Source organism: Hemitrygon akajei, chromosome 23 (assembly GCF_048418815.1).
Source record: "Hemitrygon akajei chromosome 23, sHemAka1.3, whole genome shotgun sequence".
Lineage (NCBI taxonomy): Eukaryota > Metazoa > Chordata > Chondrichthyes > Myliobatiformes > Dasyatidae > Hemitrygon > Hemitrygon akajei.
This window is the reverse complement of record NC_133146.1, coordinates 6,867,027-6,883,602: the sequence shown is the minus strand read 5'-3', so window position 1 is coordinate 6,883,602 and position 16,576 is coordinate 6,867,027. Positions and strand designations below refer to the sequence as shown.

The 16,576-nt window shown below is 41.4% G+C and overlaps 1 protein-coding gene across 1 annotated transcript in view; it reads right to left on the bottom strand.

Annotated features, from left to right (window-relative positions):
- Positions 1-16,576, bottom strand: part of pdzd7a (PDZ domain containing 7a) — a 115,433-nt gene that overhangs the window by 27,480 nt on the left and 71,377 nt on the right. The window contains exons 14-16 of the mRNA XM_073026877.1: positions 13,292-13,363; positions 11,967-12,647; positions 9,965-10,065 (exon numbers count right to left, since the gene is read on the bottom strand). Coding sequence (XP_072882978.1) covers positions 9,965-10,065; positions 11,967-12,647; positions 13,292-13,363 — 854 coding nt within the window. The remainder of the gene's footprint in view (positions 1-9,964; positions 10,066-11,966; positions 12,648-13,291; positions 13,364-16,576) is intronic.

Here is a 16,576-nt window from a genome sequence, read left to right as displayed (position 1 = left end):
ATTGCTCATTGTAAATTGTCTTGAGATTAGGCTAGGATTAAATTGGGGAAATGCCAGGTGATGAGGCTCGAAGGGCCAATCCCACACTGTATCTCAATAAATAAATAAAACACAGCTTTTACATCAGACATTCTCAAATGGATTCTCTACAAATTCCTTCATGCAGAAGATGGCTTTGTTATACCCAATGCCTTCTACTTCCTAAAGAAAACTGGACCCATGTGCATGGCAATATTTTAGTATGAATATGAAATGTTTTACCATTTCTAGACTAGTTTACATTACATTTTTATTTAGAATACACACTTACAAATGACAAGATTGGTTGATTCCACAAAATAAAATCATAAAATATATGAAAAGCCATAAAATATACTTTGTTGTTGGGTTCAGAGGAAAAAAATTCTTGAATATTCAATAATTTATTTTTTTTAAATAAAAATATTCCTTGTATTTCACAGATGGAACTTTGCTCTGCCCTCTTCAAAATGCTATTTATAAGATTGAGACAATTCAATCATTATTTTAATAAAATTTAATTGTATGATTCTCAATATGTAAATCTTATTTCCTGCCACCCCGGCCCTCATTGAGACATTGTTCAGTCTTCATAAATAAAATTCCCTGCTCCAACAGAAAGGTTCTGCATAATTCCCATTGTACTTTCAATTCCCAACAGTTCTCCAAGAATTTTAACAGGAACAATAGGGTTGGGTTATCCCAGTAGACTGATGTGAGTGAAGTAATGTAGGGGAAGAATCACTATGGTAGGAATTGGGTGTGCCACAAATATTTCTTCTCAAAGAAATCAAATGGAGTGTTTCACAGCAATGGTGCTTCAGCTAAACAGATAATTGATACTGCGGCAAATGGTCGATCAGCGGCATCACAGGTTGCGAGAGGCACACTAATTTCATGGAAACATTGAGACAAGACCTGACATGAGCTGGTCAAAAGGGCTCAGTGTCAGCACCTCGATGGAGACTGGCATTCCAAAAGCTGTAGAGAACGTGGACTATCCATTGTTGCTGGGATATTGCAATTATTGAACTAGACTGTTTTCATCTGTCTATACAAAGCGAGACAATTGGAGTCACAAGACAGTGGTGTCATTAGTTGTATTAGCTGTATTAAGTGGTGGGCTGGGCCATGAGTCAATATTACTAATAGATGCAATGTAGATTGGAGGTAAAACAATTATCAATTTAATTAGGAAGCTTCTGACCTGCCAGTTTCTATTATCTTCCACGTGGGCCCTCTGCAATGTGGCCAAAATTTGCTCCGGAATATTAAAGGAGAAACAGAAACTGGAACACATGCTATTCAATCTTCCCCTTGTGACTTTTATGCTTTCAAACTCACATTACGTTAATGTACCATGGCAGAATGGTAGAGTGTTGTTATCTTTTAATTGAGAGTTATTTTTCACGTCCTTTGAAAAGATGAAATTCCATAAGACATTGGAGCAGAATTAGGCCATTTGGCTGATGAAGTCTGCTCTGCTAATCCATCAGGGCTCATTTATTATCCTCTCAACCCCATTCTCTTACCTTCTCCCCATAATTAAAATTAAAGACTGAAATTCAATATTAATTTAAACCCCATAAGATCAATGCCTTTTAGTTGTTCACAGGAATACAAAAATAAGAGGTGGAATAAGGAGTGCAGCCACGTAAAAAGAAACAACATACTAGTGACCACTATTCCAAACAAGTCCAGGATCTAGAAATAGTAATTTATGTGAAATTTATATGGCAGCAGAATTCTATTACAACTGTTATGCCTGGGTAGGGTGTGTGGGAGGAGGGCTGAGTGGTTGAGAAGAAGAGCAGTGATTGCTTTATCTGTAGAGGGTTGGTAGGGAGGATCACACAGGAGTTAGGGGAGTTGAGAAAGCTGGGGTAGACTGGAGGGAGGAACAAGTCAGGATTGGTTGAAGGAGGCATGAGCTTGGTGATCAGACTGGTAATGATCTAAGAAGAAAGAAATGGGGACAAACTAGTCAAGGGATGGTTTGGCAAAGATCAAGACTTCTGAGGAAATGACAGTGAGGTGATGGATTGGAGATAACACAAAGAAATGGTGCATGTTTCAAACTCCAGAAGGACTTAAAAGATGCAAAAGGACTTAGACAGATTAGGAGAATAGGCAAGAAAGTGGCAAATGATATACAATATCGGAAAATGCATGGTCACACACTTTGTTAGTGGGAGAAAATCTGAGATGCAAAGGGACTTGGGAGTCCTTATGCAGAACACATTAAAGGTTAACTTGCAGGTTGAGTCGGTGGTGAGGAAGGCAAATGCCATGTTAGCATTCATTTCAAGAGGTCTAGAATACAAGAGCAAGGATGTGATGCTGATGCTTTAAGGTACTGATGAGGCCTCACCTCGAGTATTGTGAGCAGATTTGGGCCCCTCATCTTAGAAAAGATGCTGGCATTGGAGGGGGTCCAGAAGAGGTTTACAAGAATGATTCCAGGAATGAATGGGTTATCATATGAGGAACGCTTGATGGCTCTGGATCTGTACTTGCTGGAATTCAGGATGAGGAGGGATCTCATTGAAACCTTTTGAATGTTGAAAGGCCTAGACAGAGTAGATGTGGAAAGGATGCTTCCCATGGTGGGGGAGTCTAGGACAAGAGGGCACAGCCTCAGGATAAAGGGGCACCCTTTCAAACCAGAGATGCGGAGAGATTTCTTTAGCCAAAGGCTGGTGAATTTGTGATATTTGTTGTCACATGTAGCTGTGGAGACCAGGTCGTTGGGTGTATTTAAGGCAGAGATTGATAGGTTCTTGACTGGACATGGCATCAAAGGTTACAGGGAGAAGGCTGGGAACTGGGGTTGAGGAGGAGTAAAGAGACGATCAGCCATGATTGAATGACAGAGCAGACTCAATGGGCCAGATGGCCTAATTCTGCTCCTATGTCTTATGGTCTCCTGCAAGGGTATCATTTAAAATGTGGCTGCTTTTAGTTAATGCCATATCAGGGGTTAACATTCTAAGTAGTACTACTATCGAGGCCCTCGCTCTCCACCATTTGCAGGTCATAAAGGATATGCATAAAGGAATTTTGCACAGACAATGTTGAAGTGGTCTACGCCCGGTTTGAGGCGGAAAATGACATGGCGGCGAGGAAGTCCACCCCTCCTGTGAATGACCAGGTGCTGTGTCTCTCTGTGGCCGACGTGAGAGGAACCCTGTGCAGGCTGCTGGACCAGACAACATCCCTGGTAGAGTGCTCAGAGGATGTGCAGACCAGCTAGCAGATGTTCTCACTGACATCTTCAACATCTCCCTGAGCAGCGCCACCATTCCAACGTGCTTCAAGGCCGCCAGCATCGTCCCCGTGCCGAAGATGTCTTCAGTGACCTGCCTAAATGACTACCGTCCCAATAGACAATAGACAGTAGGTGTAGGAGTAGGCCATTCGGCCCTTCTAGCCAGCACCGTCATTCACTGTGATCATGGCTGATCATACACAATCAGTACCCCATTCCTGCCCTCTCCCTATATCCCTATCTATCTATAAGAGCTCTATCTAACTCTCTCTTGAATGCATCCAGAGACTTGGCCTCCACTGCCTTCTGGGGCAGAGCATTCCACATATCCACCACTCTCTGGGTGAAAAAGATTTTCCGCATCTCTGTTCTAAATGGCCTACCCCTTATTCTTAAACTGTGGCCTCTAGTTCTGGACTCACCCATCAGCGGGAACATGCTTCCTGCCTCCAGCATGTCCAATCCCTTAATAATCTTATATGTTTCAATCAGATCCCTTCTCATCCTTCTAAATTCCAGTGTATACAAGCCCAGTCGCTCCAATCTTCCAACATATTGACAGTCCTACCATTCCGGGAATTAACCTTGTGAACCTACGCTGCACTCCCTCAATAGCGACTCCCGTTGCACTTACATCCATCATCATGAAGTGTTTTGAGAGGCTCGTCATGAGGCATATCAAGACCCTGCTGCCCCCCTCACTGGACCCCTTGCAGTTTGTGTACCGTCCCAACCGCTCAACAGATGATGCCATTGCCATCACCCTCCACCTGGCCCTAACCCACCTGGACAAAGAAGACACATACGTTCGGATGCTGTTCATAGACTTCAGTTCAGCATTCAACACAATCATCCCTCAGAAACTGATTGGAAAGCTGAGCCTACTGGGCCTGAACACCTCCCTCTGCAACTGGATACTAGACTTCCTGACTAGGAGACCTCAGTCAGTCCAGATCGGGAGCAGCATCTCCAACACCAGCACACTAAGTACGGGGACCCCCAGGGTTGGGTGCTCAGTCCACTGCTGTTCACTCTGCTGACCAACGACTGTGCAGCAACACACAGCTCGAACCACATCATCAAGTTCGCCGATGACACGACCATGGTGGGTCTCATCAGCAAGAACGATGAATCAGTTTACAGAGAGGAGGTGCAGCGGCTAATGGACTGGTGCAGAGCCAACAACCTGTCTCTTAATGTGAACAAAACAAAAGAGATGGTTGTTGACTTCAGGAGGGCACGGAACGACCACTCCCCGCTGAACATCGACGGCTCCTCGGTAGAGATCGTAAAGAGCACCAAATTTCTTGGTGTTCACCTGATGGAGAATCTCACCTGGTCCCTCAACACCAGCTTCATAGCGAAGAAAGTCCAGCAGCGTCTCTACTTTTTGCGAAGGCTGAGGAAAGTCCATCTCCCACCCCCTCCCCCCCATCCTCATCACATTCTACAGGGGTTGTATTGAGAGCATCCTGAGCAACTGCATCACTGTCTGGTTCGGAAATTGCACCATCTCAGATCGCAAGACCCTGCAGCAGATAGTGAGGTCAGCTGAGAAGATCATCGGGGTCTCTCTTCCCGCCATCACAGACATTTACACTACACGCTGCATCCGCAAAGGAAACAGCATTATGAAGAACCCCATGCACCCCTCAAACAATCTCTTCTCCCTCCTGCCGTCTGGAAAAAGGCTCCGAAGCATTCGGGCTCTCACGACCAGACTATGTAACAGTTTCTTCCCCCAAGCTATCAGACTCCTCAATACCCAAAGCCTGGACTGACACCTTGCCCTACTGTCCTGTTTATTGTTTATTGTAATGTCTTCACTGTTTTTGTGCACTTTATGCAGTCCTGTGTAGGTCTGTAGTATAGCTTTCTCTGTGTTTTTTTTTATTACGTAGTTCAGTCTAGTTTTTGTACTGTGTCATGTAAATCATGGTCCTGAAAAACATTGTCTCATTTTTACTATGCACTGTACCAGCAGTTATGGTCGAAATGACGATAAAAGTTGACTTGACTAAACATCAATGTCACTGCACATCAAATATCTGGAAATTGTGGAATAAGTTTTCAGCAGTGTAGATTGGGCACAATAAGTTGATGTACAGATAAGCAATGGTTTTACAATGAAATCTATTCATGTAGCATACAAGAATAAATTCCACCAGGACATTCCTAGGCATAGGTTTATTTATTGCTTGAATATTTTGAGCAAGTGTCTGGTATGGGAATTGCAAGGCATCTCACCACAAGTCCCTCAAAGGACCGTGAAGACTGCTGAGAGGACCATTAGGATCTCGCTTCCATCCAGAGATGCTTAACAGGAGATATGCATATGCAAGGCCTTTAGCATTGTTAATGATCCCTCCAATCTGTCCAACAATCTCTTTAGCCCCTTACCATCAGGCAGGAGTTACCGTAGCATTAAGACAAGGGCTGTTAGGAAGGCAAACATCTTCCTCCCCCAGACCATGAGATTACTGAACTCCCTGCCACCATCCATGTCTCATCACATATGAAGTGCCAGTAGAGTTGCAGTGTTTATTTTTTAACTTGCATTGTAAATGCACCTTATTATTTGTTAATATTACCTTACGCGTTGTGCACCTTGGTGATAAACGTGCATACGGCTGAATGATAATCAACAGAACTTGAACTGGAACAAAATTCTCCTTCGCAAAGTAGGTCACAGTCTGGCTGGTTCTAAATACCGGTTTCCCGACCTACTTTGCAAAGGAGATTTTGGTCATTAAAAAATAACTCCATTCAATCTAGAACAGTTTGCAATAACTTATTCCACTTCGTGTTTTCTTGTACAAATGTACAAATACCAAGCAGGAGCAAAATTAACCAGTAAGAAATCAGAGTTCCAAACTAACTTACCCTAAATGCTGGATGATAGTTTATTTTAGTTTTGTCTCATGAACAACAAAACTCAACAGCTCATTCAAAGGTGGACAATTTCATTGCCACACAACAGATTCTGCAGATGCTGAAAATGCTAGAGGAACTCAGCAGGAGCTGATCTTCCAGTAAACTGGTGGTGGCTCGGATGCAACGGCCTCTCAGGGTGCAAACGAAGGTGTGATTGTTTGTCCTCTACTTCTTTTTCACCATCGCAAGGCACTACTGGTTATCAAGAACAATGAGTGGCGCAGTTCTGTCCCACTAGCGAGTTGCTCGATAGCCACGGAGCTGTACATGTTGGGCACCGTGTTACACCCTGCTTCAGCTACTCACAGAAGAAGGCAGCGGTGTGCAGAGTGTGATCCAACAGACAGTTCACAACGTTTTTATTGTGATCTCAAGACCCTGTTGGACATTGGTAATGTAGACTATTGTGAATCTGATTCACTGGTAAGACCGACGGCGGGGGAGATGTGTGGACCAGGCCTCATTCATGCCTCGGGATCATCTGTTGCGGCCACCGTGTTAGAAAATACTGGAGCTGACTGTGTGCTGGCCCCTCCCATCGGTGCTGCTCTCCAGTGTTCGCTTGCTGGGAGGCAAGTTGGATTGCCTGCATCTACGGATGCATTTGTGTGATATGAAGAACAACTGCGGGCTTGTTCGTGCAGAAACAAGGCTCCAGAACAACAAACATGCACCATCAAAGCATCAGTCTACAAGCTGTGAGACTCAGAATCTTGGACTATATTATTATCTTTTGTAACTGTATGTGTTTGTAATCATAATTATGTGCTATATATGCTGTGTGTGACTGTTGGTTCTCTGTTTTGCACCTTGGCTCCGGAGGAATGCCATTTCATTTGGTTGTATTCAAATGTACGGTTAAATGACAATAACAACTTGAGCTTGAACTTGAATCTGATGAAGGGCCTCAGCTGGAAACAATGACCTGAAATCTCTCCACTGATGCTGCTTGATCTGCTAATTTTATTGCTTCCTTGTGGCATTGATTTTCATCTGACTGGCAAGCCACCCACGCATGCCAATTGCACTGGACATCAATGATTTTGCTTTCTGAATATTTTCGGGTATATCTTATGGATTTTGGGCTGCTGATCATGAAAATCGCCTTAATTTCCCCAACATGCACCATTTTAAAAAAATTGCCTGTAATTGTTATTTCAATCTACAATTTAAGTCAATTAAAATGTTGCCCACACTGTAAGCTGAAAAGTTTTCAGCCTGGGCATGCTTAGGTAGGCAAGGACAGGTTTTAGAAAGGCTATAAAATCAACACATGAACACTTTATGCCACTTCGCTTTTATAAAAGACCTACATTGGTAACCTGTTTTTCCATTACAAAAAGGATTTTTGCTTTTACAAAAATTTTTCCCATATAAATTAATGGTTCTTCGCTTTATGCCATTTCAGCTTAAGAAAGGTTTCATAGGAACGCTCTACCTTTGTAAGGGGGGGGGAGAGAGACACCTGGTATATAGGTTTGTGAACACGTTAATGCGCATAGGATACTGTGTGTACTTATTATAATAAAGTAACTATTTTCAGAAGTATTTGTGATAGCAAAATGTCTTGTCAATGTTGCATCAGCCATGATACTTTCTTACATTTGTGGTGAGTATATGCTTAAATCTCAAAGACAGAGCATGACTCCTCTTATTAAGAAAGCCCATAAGATCTATTTTGGCTGTAAAATTGGTGATCAAGATAAAGCCTGGACTCCTCACATTTGTTGTACAACATGCGCTGTTGATCTTAGAGCTTGGTTCAAAGGTACTCAGGAGTCAATGCTATTCGTTGTCCTGATGATACAGTGAGAGAAGGATCATGTGACAGACTGCTACTTCTGCCTGACCAGTGTCTGGTTTCTCTGCTAAAAACAAGAAATCCATTGAATACCCCAATCTCCCTTTAGCCATGAAACCAGTGCCACACGACGATGGTCTTTGAAGCTACCAGAGACGGAGACAGGGAAGGCAGATGAAGATGCCATGATGCACGAGCCTGGAACGGAAAACAACATGGATATGGATACAGATTCTGAACCCTTTATGTCATGTGAGCCTCATCTGAAAACTCAATCTGAGTTAAATGACCTGGTCAGAAACTTGGGTTTGTCAAAGGCAAAAACAGATTTACTGGGTTCAGGACTGCAAGGATGAAATCTGCTGTCACCAGGCACAAAAATTCTTGTGGAGGAGTTTGATATTTGAGACAGATATTTCTCAGAATAGCTAATGTCAAGATGAAGGAAGGCATTTTTGTTGGTCCTCTAATCAAACAGATCATCATGTTAGGCAATTCGAAGAACTTCTAGTGGGACCAGAGAAAATTGCATGGAAAGCATTCAAGGATATTGTTGAATATTTTCTTGGCAGCAATACAGAGCACCGGTTGACAACATGCTTCAAGCACACAAAACCATGAAGTGCAACATGTCACTAAACGTTCATTGTCTGCATTCCCATTTAGACTTCTTCCCTGCAAATCCTGGTGCTGTCAGTGACGAGCACGGTGAAAGGATTCCACCAGGACATTGCTGTCATGGAAAGGCAGTATCAGGGCAACTGGAGCCCAACAATGCTGGCTGATTATTGTTGGACACTTAAGTGAGAAGCCTCAGACACTGAGTACAAATGAAAGTCAACAAAACAGTTTTTACTTAATTGAACTATTGCAAAGCGTCAGCACTGTTACGCAAATAAACACATCATATTCAATAAATGTTGATTTCTCGTTTCTCCAGATTCCTGTGTCTGAAATTATATTTGTGTTCAGCTTCAAGTGTTCTATCATAAACAAAAAAAATTCTGGGGATGCAACACTTCCGAAAAAAATTTGCTGTCCATTGTTGTCCACTCTTATGCTAAATCCACTCTTACCTGGGAGGCTGGCATCTATGGAGAGGAATAAAGAGTTGACATTTTGAGTTGAGATCCTTGCTAGATTCTGGTGAAGGGCCTCAGCCTCAAATGTCAACTTTTTATTCCACTCCATAGATGCTGCCTGACCTGCTGAACTTGCCCAACATTTTGCCTGTGTTACTTATGCTACTTCAGAGTTTTACTTCTATCAGACTCACGTGGAAAGAAATCAAATTTACAGTTGATGACACCTTTTGATGAAAAATAAATTGCAAAGAACAAGGAACAATCCAAGTGGCACCACACACACAAAATGCTGGAGGAACTCAGCAGGTCAGGCAGCATCTGTGGAAATAAATAAATAGTCAATGTTTTGGGCTGAGATCCGTCTTCAAGACTGGAAGAGAAGGGTGAAGATACCAGAATAAAAAGCTGGGGGGGGGGGGGGGAAGAGAGGAGGCTAGCTAGAAGGTGATAGGCGAATCTAGGTGGGTGGGAAAGGTCCAAGGCTGGAGAAGGAGGCATGAGGAGGCCATAGACTGACATGTTGAAGTGGGAATGGGAATCAGAATTAAAGTGTTTTAAAATTAATATTCAAATGGGACAAGGTTTAGAAAGGAAGAGTTATATCATGTTTTACAAATCAAATGAGGATGCTACAATCAAGGTTAATATTTTACACTAAGCTATTCATCCTTCAATGCATTAGCAAAACAAGCACTGTGTGTTTCTACTGTGGGACTATAGATTCCGTGAACATTTTGTAATCTGTTTTATCACTGGAATTGCAGACAGGCATCATCAATCTTTTAAAGATCAGTCCAACACTCACAGGTTTAGCTTAACTCTGTGCAGAGAAGCAGAACCGTTCAATGATTGTATTACCTTGAGGGTTTCACTGACCGATGCTGCCCCTCCTGGGAAAATCTTCTCAATTTTCACCATGGGTTGAACTTTAGACTCAATACCACCTGAAATGCTGATTCCTAAAATTAAAATTCAAAGCAGAAAACCAGTCTTAAATCACAAATGTTGCATTCATGAAAATGAGCAAAACTGCATAAAGCTTTTTTTAAAATGGGCCAACTAGACCACAAAAAAAGCTTGAACTGTTATAACCTAGTTTTATTCTCAAAGTCCCAACCAGAACTTTTCCAGAGAAATGGAAAGACAAACGGAAGTTTTCCAAGGGTCAGAAACTAAAAGTGAAATAAAGTTATTCTGTTAACATTCTAAAAGGGTGTTTCCCCCGGTTTGGTATGTCAAGAGTAATGGAGCTCAATCTCAAGATTACAGGACAGGAGATCTATGACTGAACTGAAATGAAATTTCTTCACTCAGAGGGTGCTGAAATAATGGAACAGATAACCAGGCAAAGTTGTAAAAAACATTTTTAAAGGAGTTAATTATAATTCTAGATGCAAAAGGCACCAAGGACTGTAGGGCAGGCTGTCTCTTGGATCACAGATGCTACAACAAAATTCTTTAATAGTGCAGGAGGGGATTGGCCATACTTGATGATGTTCAGTCATACCTTCTTTTAAAGATATCTAATGAGGTTATGCTTTTAACTTCCTTAAAAGAAATAGTTCATGGAGCTGAGTTACTGCTACTTGTTACACATCTCAGAATTCATTTGGTAAACAATTAAATCTTCTAATAATTTATGAAATATGTTAACTACTCAAAGTACAATGCATTGCAGTACAGAAATTGGTAGAACTACTATTGGGTTTTAGACCTCCAAGAGGAACATGACTTTACCGTGGTTTGGAGGCCTGCATGCCTCAATGACCCAGGGAGTTGTGTTGGCTGGAGTCAGGGCTTTATGCTTTGGCTCTTGGTAGGGTCACCCATGACAAACAGGTCAAAGAGTAGAGACCAGACTAAGAGTGGTCCACCGGTCCTCCAGGGTCAGGCGTTCAGCTCAAACTGTTACAGAAACAGCAATGAAGAATCCTTCTATATCTGAGTGTGACAGTATTCCTGAGTCTCCACTTGGAAATGCATGGTTGACAGCAGAGAAAAGCCAACGGAAGCTACTGACGTGATGAAGCAAGTGCTGAACGCCACCAGAAATGGAGGACCTTCATTGCTGCCCTAAATGCCAACAGTGTAATGGGCAGTTAGTAGTTTTTAGAACTAGCCATGTCACAGACAAAATCTTTCACAAAGAAAGGGTCAGGATGATAATTGCCTGTCTGTCAAAACTTAATTTATTAATTTATAATTTAGCACATTTAAGTGTCATGGAGCAAAGGAATCTGTTCAGTCTTGTCCTTTATATTTAGCCAAGGTCAGAAATCATTGCCAGATGTGGTGTTGTCAAACACAAGCTGAAAATTAAGTGGAAATACTGAGCAAAGACAAAAATAATCTCTGGGCAAAAAACGGACAGCTGCTCAAGTTGGTGCTTACTTTTGTCAGAAGACTCCCTTTAATCAACAGGAATGACTTCCTTTCTGTCCATATAGACTAGTAGCCGGAAGTGAGCCTAATAAATTCCTAGAATTTATTCCTGACTGAAATTACTTTATGATAACACTTGGTGCATTAAATTTGGATCTTACATCGGGAAAAACAAATAAAATTGTGTGGTGCACGTCGATAGATATGGGTGTACGATATTAGTGAGCCGGGTACACTGTGTACTGTGTGCATTGCAAGTATACGCATATATTAAGTACCAGTGAATTCTTCCCTGCACTGCACAATTACTTGTGAAGGTATGTTTGAAGCGTGTACAATGGGGTACATCAATGCTTGCCGAATGACAACTTGTCAAGTACGTGCAGTGGAAACGTTATTAAAAATATACAAAACATGCGAGAAAATAAACAAAGAATTATTTTATCAGTTTTTGGATGATGCAAAGTGAAGTCCATACCTAATGATTGCTTCATCTTGGACACTTTGACTGTCACCAGCTCATATTCTTGTACTTTATTTTCAGCGCTTCTCCCGATTCTTGTTCTAATTTCATCATTCATGATTTTTCTTTCTTTTTGGCCATTTTCCAAGATTTCCTTAATCCCTGCATACATTGGTTTTTCCTTGAGTTCACCTTGACCACCTACAGTTGTGTTTACCCTATGTAAAGTTCTATTGGGCAATGCTTCTCCGAACACCTGATCTAAAACAGGTCTTGCTTTTTTAGATTTGTTCACCGCTGAATATAATGGCAAGTCATAACTTGTCTCAGTTTTCTCTTTTTCAACTTTGTTATGGTTTGGCTTTGTTGTTCTTCTTCCTGCTTTACCATTGCTGGACTGTTTGTCCAACATTTCTGACTGGTTTACATTGGCGTCTTGCTTTGCAGCAGATGGTAATTCTGCAGTCCTGTTAGAATCTGTCAACAACCAGTTCAACCCTCCTGGACTGTGGGAAGCACTTTTAAACGAAGTACTATCTATGTCATGATTATCTACAGGTACATCTTTCAAAGACTTGTATGGTTTATTCGCTTGCTGAAGTGGATGTGAAATCTTTAACCTCTCGATTTCCTCCATCATCATCCTTTCCTTTTCATAATCCTTAAGTGGCTTCAGTTGGAAGCCCCCTCTATAATCTGTAGAGGGGAGAAATATTTCAGATAAATAAATTTTAAAGAGAACAACCAATGAGGAACCGAAACACTACAAAATTTGATGAATATGGGGTAGTAGATGGCTACTGCTCAACCATTGCTCAGCAAGGAAATGGATGGGTTGGGTTGGGAATGGGAATGGGAAGGAATTGATTTATTTTATAGAGGTTTTCTGTACTCCAAGGATACCCCGTAAAATATCTGACACTATTTTGATCTGGGTTAATTTTTAGACATCTAAGGGCAGCTACTTAAAGCAAGTTTATGCCCACTGTATATAGTAATGGTCCTCATTATATCACTTACGAATCCATCTGAGAAACTAGGTATCGCAGAGGAGCAGGCATTGGACCTGTACTTATTGAGATATGACAGGTGTCTGAAAAAGACGTTATAATCAAAACAACATGTAATTTTGTTTTTTTTAAACTCAAAGGGGAACAAGAGGGATCAGGAGTAGTGCTACATTGGGTTCAGTATCAGAACTGCCAAAAGCAGCCTAAATTTTTAGAACTGTGCAGCAGTTTTCAATTGAGCAGCTGACATTCCTGGTGTATTTATACGTTGACACCACAGATTGGATATTAATTAACCAGAATCAAAGCCACACCCCACATGTTACTAACCTGGAATTGGTGTAATCAGGTGTCTCTTTGGTGTCAATCTATAGTTGCCCTGCCTAAGCACCGGAGATCTCCCTGGAAGAAATATTTTATTGACAATAAATTAATCAACATTACTGTTTAAATACGAGTGATGTATTTTCACTAAGTGTAAAAGTAATTTAATGGGTGTTAAGATTGTACTCTGCTGAAACTCCTGCAATAATATGGTAATCGTCACAAGAAGCTTATTTTCAGCATTTCAATTCTTCTTCTAATCCTGTTTATTATAGTAAACATAGAAAATATAGCAGAACTCTTTAAAATGGAGACTCAGCAAATTTCACTTTTAATATTCACACTGAATTGGAGGAAACATATAAATATCATTACAGAATCCACTTCCTGCTCATAATTCTTTTTTATATTTTCCCAATGAACCCATAAATGCTACCTTACAATTTTGTTTTAATTTTTGCAGTATTTGTTTCATATATATATATCTTACTATAATTTATAGTATATTCTATATAATGTGCTGCACTACTGTAAACCGACAAATTTCACAACACATGTCAGTGATAGTAAACGTGACTCTGAATTGACATAAAATTTGCTTTCACCATTCGTCTACCCTCTCCGTTCCTACCCTGAGCCAGAATTAAACAAGGGAGCTGGAAAAGTAGTTTGCATCAGCTCCTATTATTTATGCACCATGTGGTCTAATCGAAACTGTACTAGGATGACATCATGATGGTGATTCATTCCCATGTAGTCCCCACTGGAAATGAAATCAGACCAGGCACTCTTCTTCCTCACCTGTGGCTGCACTTCTGTTTCATTTTGTTGGGCCTCAGTCTGTCTGTGTCATATTGTCCCAGTAAGGCAAGGATACATGTTCCAGCCAAGAGCCTACTCCACACAGCCTTAAGGGATATACCTATTGAAGCCCAGGCTTTCTACAAGTGTTATCACTGAGAAATACGGCACTTGTCCAAAACGCTCTCATGCCTACACTGACATTGATTCTGAACTTCTCCCAAGGGATCCTTCCAAGTGACCATGGCAGATCTATGCCGCGTCTCCAAATTAGTTGCTCACTACCTCATCAAAGAGGCCACCTAGGCATTAAAATCATGAAGAAATAACTTCATCTCATTTGAATACAGAAACAGCATCATCTAAGACATAAATGAAAGTAGCCATCAACTGCACTGTGCACCCATTTGGCTCAAATTAATAAAACAGGCCTTCTAATGAACAGAAACAATTTCCATTTCCTTAATATGTAGGTTGTTGTGGATCCCCACAGTTTCTGGGTAACATACTAGTCCTTCATCCTGAAGAAGTACACTTTGCTGGATATTTTTAGCATGGGGTACAATCCAGAGGAATGGATCCTGTTGTTTTCATATTCCGATCAGCTCCCACACAGATTTACCACTCAGCTACACGTTAGGGCAATTTGAAGTTGACAACTAACATACCAATCTGCAATTTTTGGGATACAAGAGGAAGCCAGAGCACCTAGAAACACCCACATGGTCACAGGGAGAAGAAGTAAATACCACATTGGCAGCACCAGAGGTCAGGATGGAAGCTGGCACTCTCGTGATGCCAGGCAGCTGATCCTGCAAAGCCTTTTGCTTTTTCACGTTATTTAAACTTCTCCTATTCAGAGTATTACTAATTCTTTTCACCTGCCATTCTCCTGGTTACCTTTTCTAGAGCTATTTAGAGCTTCCTTTAGCCCCCTGAATGATTTACTATGCCTGTTAACTTTGAATTATGTGTAAACCCGGTACAGAATACTGTGCAACACCCTTAATCCCTTTCAACTACCGTGAATGATTGTGCAAGGTTTTAGATGGAGTGCTCTCCCGAGTCTGAAGACTGTGAATCCAAATCCCACAACAAACTCTATCATAAATATCTGGGCTGCCTCGACACTGATCTTTCGTGAGAGATCTAATCTGCGATGTGAAAGGTTCAAATTCATTATTTCACATAGGGATGTTAGCCCCAATGTCTGAGCCAATACTTATCCCTCAATCAACATCCATAGAATAGAATGGGGTTGAAATTTGCCTCAGTTACTGGCATCAAATCAGTGGTGGCTTCAGAAATTCAATCTCATTGACTTCACCTGTTCAGGATAAATTACTAGGTATCTAGCTCCAAGGAATGAACCACGAACAAGAAAACCTGCAAATGCTGGGAAACCAAAGCAACACACAAAATGCTGGAAGAACTCAGCAGGTCAGGCAGCACCTACGGAAATGAGTAGGCAGTCAATGATGTGGGCCGAGACTTTTCTTCAGAACTGAGAGGAATACAGGCTTTGTGCAATGTCACCTGGCAGAAGAATTCTATCATACCAAGTCTCTAAACCTCATGCACTAGAGACAAGACATTGTGCTCACAGTAAGAAGGCCAAGGCTTTCCTTTACTAACCAAGACCAAACTTCCAAGAGGACATTGAGTATAAATAAAGCATGTGATAATATTTAACAGAAGAGCTTAGCTAAAATTCTCATGGGTATCAAAAGATAGCACAATAGGAAAGAACTTCCAGCTCAACATCTTCTGAAAGTCACATTTTACTTCACAATTTCAATAATTTCCTTTGAGATAAATAAAGTTTTATCTTATCTTTCGTAACACACACAAAATTGGGGAGAAACTTAGCAGATCAGGCAACATCGGTCCTGATGAAGGTCCGAAACGTTCATTCTTTATTCATTTCCATAGATGCTGCCTGACCTGCTCAGTTCTTCCAGAATTTTGTGAGTGCTATGTGCAGTAAAACCTGACTTTCAGAAGATAAGCACCTCACTGGGCAGAGCAGGAGCACAGCTGGTAGAGTGCTGCCTCACATGACCATGGTCCTAGCTTCGGTCCCAACCTCCAGCACTGTCAATGTGTATGTATTTGTTTATTTAGAGATAGAAGGTGGGACAGCCCCTTCTAACACAATGAATTGCCCAGCACTCCACCTATTTAGCCCTAGCCTAATCACAGGAAAACTTACAATGCCCAATTAACTTGCTAACTGGTACATCTTTGGACTGTGGGAGGAAACCAGAGAACCTGGAGGAATCCCATGTATTCATGGGGAGGAATGTACAAACTGCCTACAAATAGTGTTGCAGCTGAATTCCAATCTGCAATGTCCCCAGCTGCAATAGTGTCGCACTAACCACTGTGCTACTGTGGTGTCCCAACAGTGATTCTGTATGTGTTACTCTGGATTTCCAGCATCTGCAGAGTCTAATATGTTTAGTTTTTACTGCACATATCTCCAATTAA